Raw genomic sequence first — 18,980 nt, 5'->3', positions numbered from 1 at the left:
AGGTCATGGTCAGATTTCTCCGCTCTTCGGTCTCGTACTGCTATACCAACGCTGAGGGTTTAGTTCCCTTCCCCTTGGTCTCTGAAATTGCAAGCGGTATACGCACAACTCACTCTAAAAGACCTCCTTCGCTGCGAGAACGCACCGCCCCATCATTGCTGCGGAGGAAAGCTCACTCCCTTCCTCGACCAAAGTTTTGTTACAGGCCCGTCTGTCCAAACCTTTTCAAAGCGCAGTCCTTCAATCATTCTCGCACAACCGTCAGTCGGACTCACTAATAGTTGATGCAATCCTCGCACGAAGACCCGAATGCGAGGAACAAATATCGGATTGACTTCCCAAACTAGCCATTCCATCTATATGTAACAGAGGAACTCAACGCATCCCGGAGCGCTTGTTGACGGAAACCAAATCGGTCTGTCCAGCCTTTTGACAAGGGGGACATTCCAAAGTCCTTCGGTAATCACAAAGCTCCAGCCTAAGCCTAAGGTCTGTTCTGTCACAAAAGAAACATTGCGGATCCGGACAAAGACTAGCTAACCGGTAGAAGGAGCTGGCCAAGTTGCGCGGTCCCGTCTGGGCCGGTGATAAAAGCCCCCGATATCCTCGGTCACTTCTCTATGCGGATGGATGTGTACTTGGGACTTGGAGTTCAGCGAAGACCGTCCTCCTATCATCACAGTCGGGGGAAACCCTGATGCGGTACGTTTCACCCCCACGCACAGCACAGTCGCCGCTTTTTTCATTCATTCTTTTGTTCGGGCGCTTTAGGTATGGGTTGGTCGGAAATCCCACCCACCTCCTCCAATTGAATTTGTTTTTGACACACACTTACGCGACGTCGACGTCCCTGGTCTGTAACGTAACTCGTTTTGATGCCCGTACCCGGCGGCTCCTGGCCGTTTCATATATCACACTGCTGTTTACCACCACCACCACCAGTGCTATATATTCGTTAACGGGTTTATGGCATTCCAGTCTACAGCTTGTCTTCGGCTGATCCCGTCACCACAAGGACCCCAACACAACTGAGGGCGCCTATCGCTGCCCTATTATCAGGAACAAGTTGTAAAGCCGAAATGCAGATCTGCGTATACTTATCACGTACGCATGTATAATTCTACTTATCCCAGCCCGAGAAACTCGAAAAGGTATAAATTTAGATTGGACATAGTATATACAAGTTTCATGTACAGCATCGTCCCGGTTCGGCTGCTACTAGTCAAGGTCCCAGGTCCACTGATTGTCATATGGATGATTCGAATTCCGCGAAACGACTCACGAAAGCATTGTGCTCGATAGCATGTATTTATTAATCAAGCAATCCAAATATACCATCTTAGCAATATCAACCCGGCTTTAGAAAAAAGATAGTAACTGATGATGTCAGTCAGCATGATGTTTACAGTAAAAACTATCTAAATATACACGTACTATTTTCACACCACTGAATCCAACTTTCCTTTACCTTCCCGTAATTAGTATCTTTAACGTGAAATTATCTTCCACCTGCATCCTGACTAGTAGTGTATTCGTATTGCTACTTTTCCTTTCTACAAGTAGATATTAAACCTTCCCTTTTTCGCCTCAGGTCCTCAGCCTGACCTCCTCTCGACTGACGACTGAGTCGTAATCGCCTGGCAAGCATTGTCGCCAGGATGATCAGCTGGGATATCGTTAATCGATTCTGAGCTCGTAACCCAACCAACCCAATCAAATCCAAATCATCTTGGCACAAATTGCCTGTACCTCTTATCGAACCCACTCACTAATCGATTCCTCTCCTTAATCTCAAACACCCTCAGCTCTTCCACTGAGTCGGGGAACTGCCCGAACAAACTTCCCAACAGCGCCTCGCTCTCCTCGCGTTCTGCCACAAGTTCCTCACGCCCTTGTGCCGGAAACTCATCGGGGTCCTGCTTATGCAAGGCCATTGCTTCCAACAGCAGCCCCGCCTTCAGTCTCAGCAAGACCATCAACAACGCGCTCATCGTCGCCCGGTGCGGCCGCCATGTATTCCACCCTGGGGAGATCTGTTGCAGGATGTACAGCGGATGCGCGTAGTCATCCTCCCGTTCATCCTCTACCATCATCTGCTCCGTCCATGGTTCTCGCTTGAACATATCGACATGCATCTTCCCTGACTCCCTCCTCTCCCTGCCCCAGTCACCCCTTCGCTCCTCCTGCAGTATCCTATCATACTCCTCAAACAGCAGTGGCGTCTCCGGCTGCTGATCTCGGTCGCTCACCACCGCCTTGTACTTGCGCTGATAAGGTAAAATCACCTTCTCCACAATCTCAAACGCCCGCTCGATCTCCCCGGCCCGGAGGAGTACGATTACGAGATGGTTGTAGTTATTCGACGTGAATACGAACTGGTGATCCTGGAAACGCTTCCAGATCGCTGCAACCTCCGTGAAGAGGGCGGCACGGGAGAGAGCATCTATGTATATCGACAGTGGGATACTCAGCATGTCTCCCCGGACTCTCACTTGGCCCCGTCCATCTTTATCCAGTCCAAACACACGAGTCTGCTGAGTGAGCTGCAACCCCATCTGGAACACTTGTGGCCACACCTGGAGCACCGCGTCGACATTCCTCGACCTCCTATAGGCGTCCATCAGCGCAGTGAGCATCCCTAGTGTCGGCGCTCCACCGTGGTCTAGCATGTGCTGGTACACCCGCTCTACGTCCTCCGGTTGCACCTTGCGTGAGTAGCCCCACAGCACCGCCGCGTAGATGTGGTCCATGGACGTCTTGCCTACTCGCGGGGGAACTAACCATGTACGGTGCTCCGGCGGAGCACTCATCAGCGTTTCAATGAATTCTTCCGCGAGCTTGAGCCCCGCATCCGAGCGTTCGAGACCATACGCGTTCTGGATCTCCCCAAACGAGATCGAGTTAGGCTGGATCCCCCGGTCGACCATCATGTCATACACGATTTTTCCTTTCTTCTTTTTATTCAACCGGAGCCAACCTCCCATGAGCATCGTCATGACATGAACGGTGACTTTGATGTCGGAGATAAATGTTGCAGAGCGGTCCATCTCATAAAACAGGTTCGTGGCTGTAGGCATGAGGCCAGCGTCGCACGCAGCGAGGATGACTAGCGCATAAGTGTACTTGTCAGGTTTAACAGAAGAATACTTGAGTTTCATGAATAAACGCGCTACGATACGGAATGGTGCTCCAATCCGAACGTAGGCTTTGAGTAAGATATTGCAGATGTCGATGGTCAATGGCGTATTGGGCATCGAACGGACGTAGTCGAATATCCTGATAACTCCTCTCCATGACCCCGCTTCAGCATGAGCAGTCATTAGAGTATTGATCATACGAGAATTCGGTTTGATCCCATCTTCCAGCGCTTTCTTGTAAAGCTTCTCAGCAGTAAGCGGATCCTGCATCTTCGCCATGGTTGAAATGAGAGTAGTATACGTGGCGACGGTAGGCTTCATGCCAGAGCTTTGCATCCGCTCCATAGTGAGACCTAGTGCTTCCAGATCTCCCTTAATGGCCATCGCCTGGAGGATCATAGTATACATGACCACGTTGACCTTGATACCCGCCTCACGCATGACTCCCAACCACTGGTCAATACCACCGAGGTCGGCACTGCGTGCATAAGCATACAACACGGTAGCATAGTGGATATTCCGAGGATCGTTCGCCCGCCTTCGCTGCCCTTTCGCATTCACAAACTCGGGAAAGAATTCCTTAAACAAGTGTAGCACCTGCTTGACCTTGCCGTGCACCGCGTACGAATGCATCAACATCGCAGTATCTTCCCTCGACACCAGGTCGTCATGTGAGAGCTGGTCGAAAAAAAATTCGCTCCTTTCAAAGTCGCCGTCGTGGGCATACAGATAAAGTGCAGTCGACAGGTAGGACTTGGCATGTGTTTGGGCGAGGTAAGAAAAAGCCTCTTTCGCAGGACCCATCGCTTCCTCCTTCGTTAGCGCGCGAACAAGGGCTAGGTGGACCTGTAGTTGCGGGACGAGGCCTTGGGCGTGCATCGCCCGAAAAACATCCCAAGCATGCATAGGTCGCGAACGAGTGCAGTGTGCTTGGATGAACAAGCTACCTATACGCTCCTTTTGGATAACCTCTAGACGCGCTTCCGGGGCAAAAAAAACATTGGCATCTGGAACGTGGCACAGCAGGTCTGTCACGGTAAAGAAAAACAGTGTCCATGCACGCTGGACAGGGTCGGAGGGAAATGGTTGTCGGCAGGGTACGGTAAGATAGGCGCTTACGTCGTTCCATTCAGCAAGAAGGTATGCCACCATTTGACGCACATCATAATAGCGAACTTTTGATAGCAATATGCTCAGGTGCATCGTGATGACGTCCACCGGTGTACATTCCCTGTACACGCGCGCTGCTTGGAGGTACTGCGCCGCGAGCTCGTATTCGCCGGTTAATGCGTGTGCACGTGCGGTGAGACAGCAATGTGCATGGTGAAACCGGGAAGGAGACAATATCCGTGATTCTAGGGTTTGCAAGAGATGTTTTATCCGGTCCCCCCATTGATGAAGCGCCTCTAGGCCGGTTTTTGAGTCGTACCATTTTTCCGCTGTGTACAGCATACGCTCTACGAGTTGGTGGAGAAGGTAAACACTTGTTAGATGCTCTGCATGCTCCTCAGTGACAGACTCGTAAACCGTCCAGGCTTCTTCAATATCAAAATCGTCTGGAGGTTTGAGTGCAACACGGTGAAGGGAATGTATTGCTTGTGCGCTCTTATCCGGTGGAAGGAGATGCGATGGTAGAACCCACCGAGAGTCGGAAGAGTCGTATGGAATCTCAGACGCCACTTCCGGATGTATGAGGGATGCATCAACAGCTTCAGAACCTGCCTCGGCGACAGAAGAAACTCCGGAATCGTCAGACGGCGGTCCGGTTTTCGAAGTACGCGAAACATGTCTTCTCTGCCCACCGTGAGCACGAACAGCGACACGACGAGAAGAATATGGATGCAGGGTGGCGGGAATTCGCGTGGAGATACGACTTCTGGATGGAATGTCTTCAACCAAAGGGAACTCTTTCATCAGAAGCCGTCGATGGCGATCTAACACGGTGTAGATGAGAATTCAGCAGGCGAGAAGAATCCGTCGGACTCACTTGAACACCATATCGAGTGCCGGGCGATACACGACCATTCTCGACATTGCAACAGACGATCCGGGGTGCACTCGTGCAGTTCAAGTCGGACCCCCGTTGCCCTTGCTTTCCCCTTATCCTTGACGCGTCTTGGTTGGGGAATAAAGAAATCAGACGTCAAAATATTTGCCGAAGAGCGTCGCATTGATCGAGCAGTAGCCTGGAACGCAGCCGGTTGTCCTATATGGCTACCAAGGACAGAAGTGAAAAGTGCGGTTGCAACGGGTTCCAGCATGTACCCACCCACTCGTCCAGGTAGACAAGTATCTGCAGAACCATTATTAGAAGTGTGGCAAATATAATAGAAACAGTGGCTAGAATACCTGCAGGCGAATAATGAGAGGTGATTGAACAAATGACCAGTATATTCGGAAATTGATTGCGAAAGAAAAACTTTACTCGAGGGCGATCGTGTCACGGTCACTCTTTCACGTCACGTCACGTGACGCTGCTTCCCCCTCCACCCACTTGCTTCGATCCGCTTGAAGCAAGTAATGCACCCGTATTTTCATTTCTGTTCATGAACTTCATATAGTTCATATTTACCGCAGCTTCTACACACTCCCTTCGCTTGTCCGACTGTCTTCTTTCTCTCCCCCGTACTTGCCCCGTACCCCCCAATTTATCTTCTAATTTTAGGTATTTGCGGTCACCAATGTAACGGACTCGGAAACGGATTGAAACTCAGAATGCTAGATTGAAACTCAGAAGGCTATAGCTACCCATATATCTTCTTCACGAGAGGTCGAACAGTGTCGGCGGCGCACGTACTTCCCCTGCGTCTTGTTACCGTACTAGATCACCATCACTCCACCGTCCGACTATGACTGTCGACGTTCTAGACCACGAAATCATCATCGCCACCACAAAGGAACACATCCAGCAATGCCTTGATGTTCGAATCCAGGTCTTCCATCACGAGCAAAAATTCCCCCTTGAAACCGAAATAGACGAGTTACACTGGCACCTCTTCGTATCCTTCTTCTCCTGACTATGATGATGTTCCAACAGGTTCGACGACCCTCAGGCTGCAACAACCCATTTCCTTCTGCGGCTCCTGCCTTCGCTCCAGCCAATTGGAACGATCCGTGGAGTCAGGTTATCGTCAAGTTATTACAAGATCGGTAGACTCGCTGTACTGGACCAGTATCGAAAGTTCAAGTTGGGGAAAGAACTCTTACTGGGCTTGCGTGAATGGGTGAAAATTGACGCGAGTCCCATGGCCACTATGCCCGAGCATGACGTATCCGCGAGCGTCGTGTGCCATTCTCAGATACCTGTCAAGGGATTTTATGCCAAGTGGGTATTCTCCGCCGAACATCGGAGCATACTCTAATATATTTCCTCTTCCAGGTTTGGATATATATCAGAGGTATGTCAAGAAGCCGTCGTCTTTCTCCGGTGTCGCCTCATGGCTATCTTATCATTTTAGGGTGCCGAGTTTGATGAGGATGGTGAACCTCATCAGAAGATGGTCCTTCAGCTCCCTTTGATGGCTCCAAAGTCTTCTGATTGAACGAAATCGTATTCGTCAGATGTACGGAGATGCAATATGTGCTAACAATACATAAGTGGGGTGCATAGGTATTCCCATTATACAGTGCTGTCCGAAGATTGTTCAAAGCAATAATATACTCGAAACACACTAATAAGCAAAAAGATCGTTTCGAAGCACGTACGTAGAATAGAAAGGGGCATGAAGGGTCGTCAGCACGTCAGCAAGCCAAAGGGGCTCGCACAAGGAATATGTCATCAAGAAGAAAACGAGAAAACGGTCATCGAGTGAATCGTTCGTAGCCACTGTCATCGGTGTATCCCTCGCTCTCACTCTCTGATTCCACCTTGACTGTTCGGAATGCCGGACTGCCAGGTAAGATACTAAAATTGATAGTCGTTCCGAAGGCTGGTGCCCCTTCTTCGTATAGCCTCCGTGCGGCTTCGTATTCCATCTTCTCCTGCTCGGCCTGAGCGAGGAACGGCTGCCAAGTCACCATAATGAGAACACGCCCGTAATAATCAGTAAACAATCGAGTTCAACATACCTTACGTTCATCATCGGTCATGGATCGCCATTTGGCTGCAGCGAGAACACTCTGCTTCGTCGTCTCGGTCTCATCACCAAAGATCTCCTGGACCAAGTGCGGGTTCGCCCGGATGCGCTGAAGGAACATGAAGTATGCGGACAGAGGCTTCTTTGGCGCATTAGGATCCTTGATGTTGCTCTTTCGCGATTTCCCGGCTTTCCGCTGAGCAGCGCGATAAGCGTTCTCGCGCTTGATGTCGTCGGGGGTCAGAGTTCGCATGTAAGCGGCGAGCTCACGCTCTCTGGCTTCTTTCATAGCCTGAGACCTTCGCTTATAGGGCTAATGGGAGCGAGAGAGAGAGAGAGAGATATTAGATTGGGTGGACGTCAGATAATAGATCGTCACACACCTCTTTCTCTTCTGCACTAAGCCCTGCATACTCTTGCCCGGCTTCTTTAGCAGCTTGTGCAACATTAAGCTTACGTGTGTTGGATGCCTGCTGCCTTTGGATCCAGTCCGTGAAATACAGCTGCCAAGCCGAAGGAGCTAACTTTGGGGGACGCAGCACGGACTTTAACGGAGCTAAATACAAATGTCAATCATTTGCCAAAACAGCTACTGCGGGTGTAGATGACATACGAGAGTCGCTATCCTTGGCTCTATTTTCTATTTCTTCGGGATCTGACGTCTTTCTTTTCCGCCGGATGGTCGCGTCACGGTCGGTGACTCCGCCTGACTCGGCTTTGCCACTGCTGTACGCCCGAGCCATGCCCGGAGCAAGGGTCAAGGCAGGGGCGCTCGCCGACTGGAAGAGGTTGACGGGAGAAACTGTGTCGCGTCTGGGTATACGTAATCGCTGGGTATTGGTGGGAGAGAGGGGTGAGTGTCGAACGGGAGAACGAGAGGAGGAAGAGCGAATGTGACCTGGCCGCGGTGCATCCCAGAGTTGGGAAGCCCAGGCGGGGGTCACTGCCGACACTTCTTTGGGAGAAATGGAATCAACACGGGAACGTTCAAAGGAGTGGATGTCCTCGAAGGACGAGGCGGGGGAAGCAGAAGGAGGAAGGTGATGAAGAACAGCAAAGTTTGCAGGTGAGTAGGCTTTGTCTGGGACGGCATAAGGTGATCGCTCAGCGAAAGGAATGTACGGCGGAGACGGTGTAGAAGCGGGAATAGATATGGGGGACGATGGAGAGGGCAAGTCGGTGTCATGTACCCAGTTGGATAAATAGAGATTATTGTCGAACGAGGGGGAACTGTCAAGGGCTTCAGAAGGAAAAAAACCCGCCGAGTCAAAGATATTGTCAGTGGGGGGGTGCTGGAAAGCGAAACGCGGGGAAGTGTGCATATCGAACACGGGCTTGGAGTCCATATCGATATCATGGAGGTCCCAAGGAAACTGGACGGTAGATTGCTCATGAAATGACACGTCGTCAAAGTCAAAAAGCATCTGGTCAGAATCCGGGTTGACAAAGTGGTTGTCGTCGAAGGCGAGTGGTTTCGCGTCCATCATGGGGACGTCAGCAGGATAGAGGGTACTCCTGGGAAGGGGGGAGAACTGTCTGCGAGGTAGAGTGGGAGCAGGCATGGCTAGGGATGGAGGAGAAGGGGGAGATGATAACCGCAGGCTGTTGCGCTTAAAAATACGTGGCGCAGTCACGCAAGAGGAAGTTCGGGCACAAGAAAACGCCCTGAGGAGTCGGAAGCTGAGCTTAAGAGGAATCCGGAGCGGCCTTCGAAATGTTTCCATTCCTGTGTATGTTACTGACTCGACATGAATCAGTCACGACAAAAGCCAAGATTGCCCCCCGAGCCGCGTAAGGAAGGGGGAGACAGGAGGTCTTTGTTGTTCTATTGCTTCTCACCGTTATCCTGATCAGGTTATCGAAGAAAAACGCCCAATTATAGCACAGCTGATGCGAGGTGACAGAGCATATGTCGGTGTCCGGAGGGTTTGATAGATCCAAGATAAGTACCGATATGTGCTATATAAGTTTTGTGCAAACAGCAGTCAATTGCCGCACACCTGTATCGAATTAGTATCTCTTTCCGTCCCGCGAAAACAAATCAAAAGACAAATCACCAGACTTTTCGAGAATTCACTAACACGGAGACTAGTGCAAGTGTGGCTGAAACGGGAAAAAAAAAAAAAATAGCAAAACCCGTACTTTCCCTTCCCACGCATTTTCCAAATTTGGTATATATGACCCTGTTGATCGGGCATTTCCGGCCTTGTGGCCACTGTCTGTTTTTGGACATCGACGCCTCGGCCTTCTCTCCCTCACAAAGGTCTACATATCTCCTTCCGACAGTATGCATCAAATGTATCGAATCTGTCCAATAAATCCAGCCATCACTCAAGATCAATAATACTGCCATGAGTCTCTTTTCTTAATTTCAGGCTCTAATGGAAGACGTCGGTGTTCGGAAGTCCGAAATACATCACTACGATATGTTAATCCGTGGCGATTCGTATTTCGAGTTGTTGTAGACGCTTTTACCAGCCTGGCCGAATTGCGCAACAGGTAAAGATGAATAGCGATTAGAAGTGCCGTTCGGAAATGACGGATCGCAAATCAATCACGGCTACATCGGTTCAAGCCAGACACACTTACCTCCCAACCGGCCACATCCTTCATAATAGCCTTTTCTAAAGCAATGTCCGCTTGGTGGCGAGCATACGCGGCGCGATCACCCTCGGCCAGCAGAAGGGGGACCAGGTGGATACGCGACCAGACCTTTTCTCTCTCCAGCTCCCTGCAATAAAGAAACAATAGAAAAAAAGAAGGATCAGATTCCATACTGCCCCTTCATAACGGACCGCGCGATCCAGTGCAGATAAACGCTCCATTGGGCGGACGGATCCAGCAAAGAGCCACGTTTATCGACGAGCGGGACCCAAATGAACACGTTCCACGTTCAGCTGACGTCTGCACTTCGGTGGAAGTAGCGCAAACAGAGGTCACATACCGTTTCTCTAGATTTCCTTTACCCAATCGATAGAAGCCATACGCGGAGACAAGCGTGACACCACCCAGAATGGCGAAAGCTCCGGGTCCACGAAAAGGCAAGTTCCGTTTGTACTTGACGGACTCGAAGCCTCCCGGTGGGGGCATATCCCTAGTGCTACACTTAGAGCTGATCAAAATGGTGCCGGTCCATGCACATACTGTCTATATGGGATCGACACTAGAAACATTCTTAGCATACTGGTGATGCAGAAGTGTAAAAGGCTAACTCACTGGTTGATAGGCAACTAGAATGACTACAGCGACGACGACGACGACGACGACAACGGTGGTGGTGGTGTCTGGCCAAGTTTGTGGTCACGTGAGCAGCCACAAATGATGTGACGAGATACCGATTCCGAAATTGGCCGCATCTGATTTGCTGATCTGCCGCATAATGCATCGTACGTAGTAGATATGAGATATGTATCATGGCGCTGGCATCTTGGTCAGCCAAGAGCTGTTACGTGGAGAGGCCACATTATTTATTTAATTCATCGACTGAATTCGTAATTTCAGCCATCCGGGGGTGCGAATGATTGGCTACATATGATGGCAGACATAATAATTCATACAGCCGAAAGAAATGGTCGGATGGAGACTCGTCACTTTGGCCCTAAGCTCTTCCTAAAAAAGGCAACAACACCTTCGTAGCGAGAATTTGGCGCCGAAAATATCCATCACCTGCCAGCAATCTGGCCCTGGTTCTTTTTTTCGAACCATCATGTCCAGACAACCCTCGCCAGGAAATGCACATCTCTCCAACACAACTCAAGCCCAAATCCAGTCTGCAAAGCAGCAAAAATCAAAAGCATACTCTGGAGGTATTACGGCCGGTGCTGAAGATGCAAAGTACCACAACAAATACAAGGAGTTGAAGAGAAAAGTCAAAGAAATTGAGTCGGTGTGTGCCAAAACGTATTTCATATGTTTTCCGTCGCTGACCTGCCGGAAAGGACAATGATAAACTCCAGCTCAAGGTTATGCAGGCCAAGCGAAATATCCAACGGATGAAACTCGAGAGGGCGTGAGTCACAATATTCATTTTCTGTTTTCCTTCCTCCGTATGTCTAATAATTTCTCCAAAAATCTTTTATCAGCATTCTTTATGAACGCCTTTCGGTCGCGCCTCACCCTCACTCGCCAGAATTGCAGGATCGCCAGCCGCTCCCTCCTATCGCCCCTCAGGGACAGCCCTTGCCCACCTCCCACCTTCACCGCGAGGGACCACCTATGGACCACGATCCTGCTCTTGTCGAGTATCTTCGCATCCATGGCAATGTTAGGGTCGTCACTGGCCCCGACGGACGACCCCTGCCTGTTGCTGATCCATCCTTAGGCCCAGCAGTCGCGCCGGCAACATCGTCGATACGCTTGACACGGCGCAGCTCAGCAGGCGTTCCACCAGCCCACGACGCGCGTCTCGGTGCAATACCCCCTTTACCTCCCATGCAGCCACCCATGGAACCAGGACGAAGTCATTCAACTCGGTCTCATTCTCATACCACAAGTCCAACCACCCACCATTCTCACGTCAGTCCATCTCATGAACGGTCCCATTCTGGTTCCCGGAGGGGTCCTCCGGCACCTTATGTGCCGCATCCGTATCCAGGGGATAGCCTGCCACCCGTTGGCCACGTCCTGCTCAGTTCGCCACCTCCGTCAGATCGTGAACGTTCCCGACGTCAAGATATGCACGAACTAGCTATTCCGCATGGCGATATGCACAATCATGCCATGGGCCCGCTATCTCCTCGCTCGCATTCGTCTGATGCCCGGTCGTCTTCTAGTAGAGTGCACAACCACCAGCGTCTCGGTCCCGGCACGTACATCAACAGAGAGGATCATCGGGACCGCCAACGCGAGATTGACTACGATGCGGAACGTCAATGGGAGCTAAGAGAACGTGACCGTCGCGACATGATGCGCGGTGGCCGGGAGGCTGAGTTAGGCCCTGCTCACATGCACTCGCCTCCGGTGGTACATCGGTCTTCCAGACACTCCATGGAATACACAGACCATCACACGTCGCGTATGCGCGAAGAACCAGGGTATTACCATGAAATGTCAGCTGGCAGCGCGAGCGCGGGTCCTGGCTACCCTATGCAGCATTCGCGGTCCGAAACGCCTGGCTCAGGATCAGGTGCTTCAGGATCTGGCATTGGCGGGGCTGACGGTCCTTCTCGTCCGGACTCCCGTGGCCAATACTATGACCACGATCGACCGCGATCGTTTAGGTTGCGTCCTGTCAGTCAGGCTCAACCGCCGTCAGCCCCACCTCAGGAAGAATTGGACTTTGTACACGAAGACGGACGATCACAGTCGAGAGATCGTGGTGGAGGTGGCGGTGGCGTTTATACACCTTCGGAGCAAGGAAGGTCCTCTGCTAGGATTGACGCCAGAAAACGAAGAAGTGTAGATATGATGGAGGTTGATGATCCTGCCATGGCAGCGCTCTATCCCGGGCAGGACAGGAATTCCAAACGATATCACAGGGAGCGCGTACGGGGTGGTGAGGACCAGGATGACGACCGCATGGGGCCTTGAAAGTCTCTAACGGTTCTGTTTGGACATTAAGGTACGATAATCAAGGCATTTCTTCCTATTTCTGTTGTCGTGCAATCCTTCTGTAGTTATGTACAACTTCTCTTCCTATCCTCTATACAAGGGTTAAATAAAACATCATAGATATACCATCCACACACACACAAACGTCATTCTCACTTCAAAAACCTTGTGCCCATGACGTTGTAGGTACTATGTGGCGTAATGTGTACGAGGCTCATTTATCATAATGTTCATTGGAGACACGCTACGCCCGAGCAGTGTGATGACGAGCGCACTACGAAACGGAGCAACTGGTGTCAGCGCGGGATCTCACTCCGAGCCTAGACTCCACGATAATTTAGCAAGGTACACTCGCTTTGAGTAAGTAACCGGATGGAACAACAGTACGAAGACTAGTGACATGACCCCAGGACACCCTTTTCGTAGCTCAAGAAGACGTGCATATGACATTTCGTGGTGGCTCTCCTCAATACCGGCGAAGCTACGGCCGTACTATTCGCATATCTAGCTAGGACCCGTCCCGTATAGTTCGTGCCTCAGTTGTAATATTTACCCATTGGTGACATGAACAGAAACAGTGGAGCGCTCGCAGGAATCCGGAAACCGATTCCCCCCTAAGAGGGGCTGGCTGTGATCTTGAACGCCGGCCTAGATCATCGCCTCCTCGTCCCAGTATGCCTTGAAGCTGTGCTCATCCCCGAACCCGTACTCGCGACGACGTGAAGGAGAATACAGATGGCTTCGGATCGCAATCTCTAGGATCATCTCCACCGAGAAATCTACCCAGGGAGATCTCGAATCTAGTACGAAATCCATAATGGAGAGATTTCGACCGAGGCGAGCTGTTTCTCGCTCTAGCTGTTGACGGACCCGGGACAGACCATTAGAGGCGGCGGTAAACAATGGAGGAGAAGCCGATGACGACGTTCGATCGTGTGTTACGGAACGGGTGCTCGCAGCATTACTACCTGACTGCATACCAGAGGCTTTCCCAAGACTTGACATATGGAGTCTATTAGTAGTGCGCGTGGGATGCTCACTGTCAAATGGACTGTGATTCTGCTGTGCTGATAGGGGACTGCACATCGTAGCACACGTACGACGAGCTGATATCTTGATAGATGACTTGGTGTATTCGGGAATGGCTTCGTGGGCACGCAGACTCCGGCGGGGAGTCCCTTTCACGGAAGGTCTGTCCGGGTTGCAGGTTAGCAAGGAGATAGATAACACACTGTATTGAAGAGAACGGATCGTACTTGTGATACTTGACACCTCGGAGCTTCTTTGGACGCGGATTCTCTGCATTCCCAATAGAGTCGGAATCAAGACTGAGGTGCAAGTCCATTTGTGGTAGGCAGTGGGCAAGAAGGCGGTAGGTGGATCGAATACGAATGACCCCAAGTCTGTAAAGGAGTCATAGTCTCAGAGTAGGTTTGGTGAGACTGAAAACTTAGATGAAAACTACTCCTGGCGAGCTGGTGGACGAATTGACATAGTGGTTCCCACTCCCGGCGGTGGCGCATACCACGTATCATTGATCGGTGTTCTTCCGAGGAGTATTGGGAAGTCGCCGTATTTGGTTTTCCACAGCTATGCGTCTATTTAGGGCGAGTATACACGCGGTTGGGTTGATCATAGGTTGGTTTAGGGAGGCCAGAGTACGGCAGGCTATGTATGAGAATTTCCAGCTCAGCGAGTCACACTGACAATGCATTCGAGTAACGAATGCATCAGGATCATTTCTTTATAGCGCAGATAAAATGAATAAGTACCTAGAGTAGTGCCCGTCGGTTCTAGCCGGTGGAAATGATTGAATGGTTCCAATAGAATTGAACCAATTACTGTCTGGACAGCCATCTATGAATATTAGGATATCATGTGGAAGCGAGGTTGTAGATGTGGTGTCTGGTGAGCAAGTGTGGAAAAAAAAATTTTTTGACGACGGCAATTTTCTAACAGCCCTGCATTATCTTGAATATAATTGGCCGGGAAAGAAGGGAAGAAATCTTGCCCGAACTCCTGAGCATAGAACTCGTCTCACGAGTATAGAAAGGTTTGTTCATCGGTCAATAGTTGTCCAGTATCCTTATGGATTGATATATTAGATTACACCACCTTAGCTACCCCGCTACTCTGTCAGACTAGGCCTGCTTTTCACCGGTAGACATGTTCGGCTGAATAAATGGTATAAGAGGATGCATAATCAAGAAAGGCAGATGAACGCACCGTAAAGGTTGGCAGCGATTTCAGCCTCAGCCCTGTCCCCGTTCATAAGAAGCTTCTCTTTGTTGTACAGCAGCTCTTCGCGCGTCTCCGTAGCAAATTCTTGGTTTTGAGCTTTACAGACAATAAGCTCAGATGACGGGTATCCAAAGCAACCAATCAACTTACTTTCAACGATGGCATCCACTGGACAAGCTTCCTGGCAGAAGCCGCAGTAGATACATTTCGTCATGTCGATATCTTTTGAGCGGAGCATGAGTGTAACCTAGGTTCATGATTCATAGAGACTACGGACCATATTTCGTTGTTCGCCTTGACCCATCCATTCGAGTCTCGCTTTCAATGGTAATAGCCTGGGCGGGGCAAATGGCCTCGCAAAGCTTACAAGCTTTGGTTCGGACATGAAGTCAGTAACGTGGGAATGGAAGACGAAGCATCCCCTCACCAATACATCTCTCCTCACCACTGGGATAGCGGCGCAAAGCATGTTCTCCTCTGAACCTCGGCGACAAGGGGCCTTTTTCAAAAGGATACTTGATCGTGTACGGTTGGCGGAAGAAGTTCTCTAAGACAATCCACATTCCTGAGAAAGCGTTATAGGGACATCCCATTTTCCAAGTTTATCCAACGTACCTCTCACGATCTCGGTAAGGAAGAACAAATGCACGGCCTTGTCAACAGCACTGGGACCCTCTCTGTACGGATTGAGGTCACGGCCAGCCTCGTCGAACAGTCTGGGGTCATGGCTCCGATGATGGTGCAAAAGCTTCATGTCACTCTCGAGGTCGGTATTGTTGGATTTCAAGCCTTGTAGCTGGCGAATAGATGCCGATGTCGACAAAAGCCGGCGAGTTAAAGGCAGAGAACGGGAAGACATCGAAGACGACAGCTGCAGCAATTTGAGAGAAGACTGGAAGGCCGCAAAGGCGCGTCCACGAGCAAAAGACATGGTCGACGTTGCAATTCCGAGCCTTGGCGTGACACGGAAATCTGTGGGTCACGGTGCGTGACGTGACTCTGGCCAATCGTGTCACTAGAATTCATCAACAGTCTGTCTCTGACCGGGACCATCACCATGTCGGCCACCAAGGCAAAAACAAAGCCTCCTCAGCTATCGGAGCAGGGTATGTCCTATATGGACTTGTGCTTCTGCTGATAACTAAAGTGGATTAGCCAGAGATTCTGCAGACGTTTAATCGGTACCAGAGCGATCTTCGAAACCTCGCAGGAAAGATTGGTGAACTGGAATCAGAGGCTGATGAGCATGGGTGTGTGAGAGAGATCCTTTTTCAAGGCCTTTGATTTCTGATGGTGGTCTGCCAGGCTTGTCCTCACGACTCTCAATGAAGCACTGACGGAGGAGCCGGATCGCAAATGCTTCCGCCTTATCGGGGGAGTTCTGGTTGAACGGACCGTGAAGGATGTCGTACCTGCTCTTACTATGAATAGGGATGGGGTATGTCGCGTCTTTATAGCTTCTGCGACAGTTTACAGATGATCATGACTTGACAGATACTTCAGGCCGTGGGTAATCTCGCTGAGCAGTACAAAACAAAAGAGAAGGAGCTTGACGCGTTCAAAGAATTGTACAAAATCAGACCTGTTGCTGGACCGTAATCATGACATCGGTCCATTGAACCCCAAAAGCCGAGAGTACTCCCATCCCATGCGAGGTATCAGTGCGCATGTTACGAAATGACACATTTTTGACTCCATACAAATCACCGACATACTGCCAAAATTTTACCCAGCCACTCCTCATTCTGTTCCTCAAAGCTGTGAAAAGGAAGTGTCCGTTATGTCGTGTGAACGTCGTTCTCTCATGATGGTGAACCTTGTCCGGCGGAGATCTGGACAGATTCTCCTCAAAATAACCTCTTATTTTCTTTGCGTTCAGCTTCCTGCATAGCCTCGGTCTCATTATCCGCCGGATCCGGGCCAATACGAGGTGGACATACGATCACCCATCATCACCACGGTAACTGGATGAGTCTTTTTCGATTGTTCCCACATGTCACATTGATCAACACGCCTTCAGGCCAAGGCGAAGAGAACAATTCTTCCACGTCTTTCCCTCCCACCACCTTCACAGCGGCCTTGGAGCCAGCGCTTTACGTTCATTACACCCGACATGATCTTCATCGCCCGACGTTCCTTCCTTATCGTAGCTATTGCTACTATTCTGTCTTTTCTTTATGTGCCGGCTGCATCTGCCCACCTTCAGAAGCGTCACGCGTCGAGACGGGACACGTCTTTGTCCGATGTGTATACCTTTCTATCCGCCCATAACGCCATCCGCATCCAGCACGGTGCTGATTCGCTGACATGGTCATACACCCTTGCCGATGCAGCCCAATTATGGGTGAATCAGTGCGAATTCAGAGCCACCAATGGCCAGCTGCTCGACACTTCGTACGGCGAAATCATAGTTGCGGGTTCAGGGGAGGTTTCCATTGAAACTGCCGTCAATGCGTTCGTGGCTGATGAAGGCACGTTTCGACGTTCTTCTTACCTCTGGTGATCCGGGCGCTCATGACATTTGTTGAATATACAGCGGATTACACCGATGGTTCTGATGTCCTGAATCATTTTACCCAGGTAGTGTGGAAGTCAACTACGGAGCTAGGATGTGCACGAAACACAGCCTGTAATGATGTCTTCGACACTGGGGGTTCACAGACGCTCATAGCCTGTTTGTACAACCCGCCTGGTAATGTTATCGGCGAGGCTACGTACGTTTTTGGGTTTTTTCCTTGACACCTTGGACTGATTTTTATTTTCATCTAGGGACAATGTCCAAGTTTGATGCTCCATATGATCAGCGCCCGGCCGTGAAACACCACACAACTCTCCATAGCCATGTCTAGTTCTTCTCATCAGACTGCGCTAGATGCCAGCCTCTTCTTGCGGACCTGGTTGTCTGTGACTTCCGATTCATGTATACTTTTCTTACCACCCTTTCTTTGTATGCTTTGTCTAGTTATCGCTGCTAAGCCTGCCCCCGTATTCAATACCTTGTACTCCTTGACCTTTTGCCAAGTTTCAAATCGAGACTAGGTATGTCCGTTGCTTCCCTCAGGTCTTGTTGAAACCCGTTTGCCAAGGATCTCGAACGTGCTTTCGAACTTGGAGCTTGAAGATCTAGGCACTTGACTTCACCCTGAGCCTCAGCTATACCGAGATCTAACAGATGTTTATCAAAGTTCCATCCTGCCTCCACAAAATAACTAACTAGTCTGAGGCGTTAGAGTCCCGGCGTTGAACTTGTCTTAATGAAGATAAACCCCGAATGACCCCCGACATCCTTTACTTTTCACTGGTCACGAAACAATTCGAATTCCCTATGGTCAGTTCTATCCGGAGATGTCCCCATGTCGGGCGCACAGACTCGATACCCCGCTCTTTATGGTCGAATTTTCAGAACCACGTATAATGAAACCAGCTTCCTTGTTGGCACCTTTCCAGCCCATCCTTTATAATTTTTAACATCCTCATGAAGAATACCTTTGATCACGTTGCTGGTGAGAGATCCGTCGTACTCGGAGAGAAATCCTGCTTCAGGATGTCGCAATTTGAAACAGGCACTTACTATCCGATGTTGATGTATAGGTCCATATAGGACCACAATCGTGGATCGTTCCAGTGGCTGAGCTCTATCTTACTGTAATCCCATTGAAATGTTTCATTTATAACCCCATAATGAAATCCACGAGCCTAAAATCTATGACATAAAATGAAATGAATCTGATAATGCGTATAACATAAAATAGTGCTATATACGATGTACTATGTCTCGAATATGGTGAACTTATGTAAATGCAACCACAAAGTTCACACCCCAGTTGAGGGTCAACGCCCAAAGACAGTCACACAAATACACAGCGTTTGTGACGAGGATACCCAGATGTGCTTGAGAATTGCCCAGGACATGATGTATGTGATGAAATAAATATATATGATCTTGGTGATCATAGCATATTGACCAAGGAAGAGT

At 50.0% G+C, this 18,980-nt stretch overlaps 10 protein-coding genes across 10 annotated transcripts; 5 read left to right on the top strand and 5 right to left on the bottom strand.

Moving 5' to 3' along the window:
* Positions 1-1,430: 1,430 nt before the first annotated feature.
* On the bottom strand, positions 1,431-5,543 carry BT62DRAFT_966404 (uncharacterized protein). Its single transcript, XM_043188818.1, has 3 exons — positions 5,487-5,543; positions 5,125-5,430; positions 1,431-5,071 (listed from the first exon to the last, which is right to left on the bottom strand). The coding sequence occupies exons 2-3, from the start codon at positions 5,396-5,398 to the stop codon at positions 1,725-1,727; spliced, it is 3,621 nt and encodes a 1,206-aa protein (XP_043040973.1). The 5' UTR covers positions 5,399-5,430; positions 5,487-5,543; the 3' UTR covers positions 1,431-1,724.
* A 61-nt stretch (positions 5,544-5,604) lies between these two features.
* On the top strand, positions 5,605-6,828 carry BT62DRAFT_966400 (acyl-CoA N-acyltransferase). Its single transcript, XM_043188817.1, has 5 exons — positions 5,605-5,802; positions 5,860-6,117; positions 6,175-6,462; positions 6,517-6,535; positions 6,596-6,828. The coding sequence occupies exons 2-5, from the start codon at positions 5,987-5,989 to the stop codon at positions 6,677-6,679; spliced, it is 522 nt and encodes a 173-aa protein (XP_043040972.1). The 5' UTR covers positions 5,605-5,802; positions 5,860-5,986; the 3' UTR covers positions 6,680-6,828.
* Positions 6,659-9,305, bottom strand: BT62DRAFT_993175 (uncharacterized protein). Its single transcript, XM_043190386.1, has 5 exons — positions 9,271-9,305; positions 7,827-9,213; positions 7,597-7,769; positions 7,206-7,526; positions 6,659-7,142 (listed from the first exon to the last, which is right to left on the bottom strand). Exons 2-5 carry the CDS (start codon positions 8,935-8,937, stop codon positions 6,939-6,941), a joined length of 1,809 nt encoding a protein of 602 aa, XP_043040971.1. The 5' UTR covers positions 8,938-9,213; positions 9,271-9,305; the 3' UTR covers positions 6,659-6,938.
* A 160-nt stretch (positions 9,306-9,465) lies between these two features.
* On the bottom strand, positions 9,466-10,456 carry BT62DRAFT_947477 (uncharacterized protein). The gene is made up of 4 exons (XM_043188028.1): positions 10,430-10,456; positions 10,158-10,376; positions 9,803-9,944; positions 9,466-9,692 (listed from the first exon to the last, which is right to left on the bottom strand). The coding sequence occupies exons 2-4, from the start codon at positions 10,301-10,303 to the stop codon at positions 9,633-9,635; spliced, it is 348 nt and encodes a 115-aa protein (XP_043040970.1). The 5' UTR covers positions 10,304-10,376; positions 10,430-10,456; the 3' UTR covers positions 9,466-9,632.
* A 446-nt stretch (positions 10,457-10,902) lies between these two features.
* On the top strand, positions 10,903-13,009 carry BT62DRAFT_1074863 (uncharacterized protein). The gene is made up of 3 exons (XM_043179058.1): positions 10,903-11,099; positions 11,152-11,222; positions 11,296-13,009. The coding sequence occupies exons 1-3, from the start codon at positions 10,920-10,922 to the stop codon at positions 12,740-12,742; spliced, it is 1,698 nt and encodes a 565-aa protein (XP_043040969.1). The 5' UTR covers positions 10,903-10,919; the 3' UTR covers positions 12,743-13,009.
* A 303-nt stretch (positions 13,010-13,312) lies between these two features.
* Positions 13,313-14,307, bottom strand: BT62DRAFT_775847 (uncharacterized protein). The gene is made up of 2 exons (XM_043182243.1): positions 14,020-14,307; positions 13,313-13,955 (listed from the first exon to the last, which is right to left on the bottom strand). The coding sequence occupies exons 1-2, from the start codon at positions 14,106-14,108 to the stop codon at positions 13,412-13,414; spliced, it is 633 nt and encodes a 210-aa protein (XP_043040968.1). The 5' UTR covers positions 14,109-14,307; the 3' UTR covers positions 13,313-13,411.
* Positions 14,308-14,774: 467 nt separating this feature from the next.
* Positions 14,775-15,982, bottom strand: BT62DRAFT_930477 (NADH-quinone oxidoreductase). The gene is made up of 6 exons (XM_043185938.1): positions 15,620-15,982; positions 15,432-15,569; positions 15,282-15,374; positions 15,155-15,226; positions 14,990-15,100; positions 14,775-14,937 (listed from the first exon to the last, which is right to left on the bottom strand). Exons 1-6 carry the CDS (start codon positions 15,933-15,935, stop codon positions 14,918-14,920), a joined length of 750 nt encoding a protein of 249 aa, XP_043040967.1. The 5' UTR covers positions 15,936-15,982; the 3' UTR covers positions 14,775-14,917.
* BT62DRAFT_966387 (Prefoldin beta-like protein) lies at positions 15,897-16,603 on the top strand (the record flags this gene model as incomplete). Its single annotated transcript, XM_043188816.1, has 4 exons — positions 15,897-16,110; positions 16,164-16,254; positions 16,310-16,442; positions 16,499-16,603. The coding sequence occupies exons 1-4, from the start codon at positions 16,062-16,064 to the stop codon at positions 16,601-16,603; spliced, it is 378 nt and encodes a 125-aa protein (XP_043040966.1). The 5' UTR covers positions 15,897-16,061.
* A 409-nt stretch (positions 16,604-17,012) lies between these two features.
* Positions 17,013-17,723, top strand: BT62DRAFT_775693 (uncharacterized protein). The gene has a single exon (XM_043182242.1). The coding sequence runs from the start codon at positions 17,118-17,120 to the stop codon at positions 17,505-17,507; it is 390 nt and encodes a 129-aa protein (XP_043040965.1). The 5' UTR covers positions 17,013-17,117; the 3' UTR covers positions 17,508-17,723.
* On the top strand, positions 17,541-17,820 carry BT62DRAFT_947466 (uncharacterized protein; the record flags this gene model as incomplete). Its single annotated transcript, XM_043188027.1, has 2 exons — positions 17,541-17,718; positions 17,774-17,820. Coding segments are annotated over 2 exons (197 nt in total), but the record flags the coding sequence as incomplete, so codon positions are not given.
* Between the last annotated feature and the right edge of the window lie 1,160 nt (positions 17,821-18,980).

This window comes from Guyanagaster necrorhizus (genome assembly GCF_019112545.1).
Source record: "Guyanagaster necrorhizus MCA 3950 unplaced genomic scaffold BT62scaffold_9, whole genome shotgun sequence".
Taxonomy (NCBI): Eukaryota; Fungi; Basidiomycota; class Agaricomycetes; order Agaricales; family Physalacriaceae; genus Guyanagaster; species Guyanagaster necrorhizus.
The sequence above is the reverse complement of the archived record's forward strand: the minus strand, read 5'-3'. Positions and strand labels throughout refer to the sequence as shown.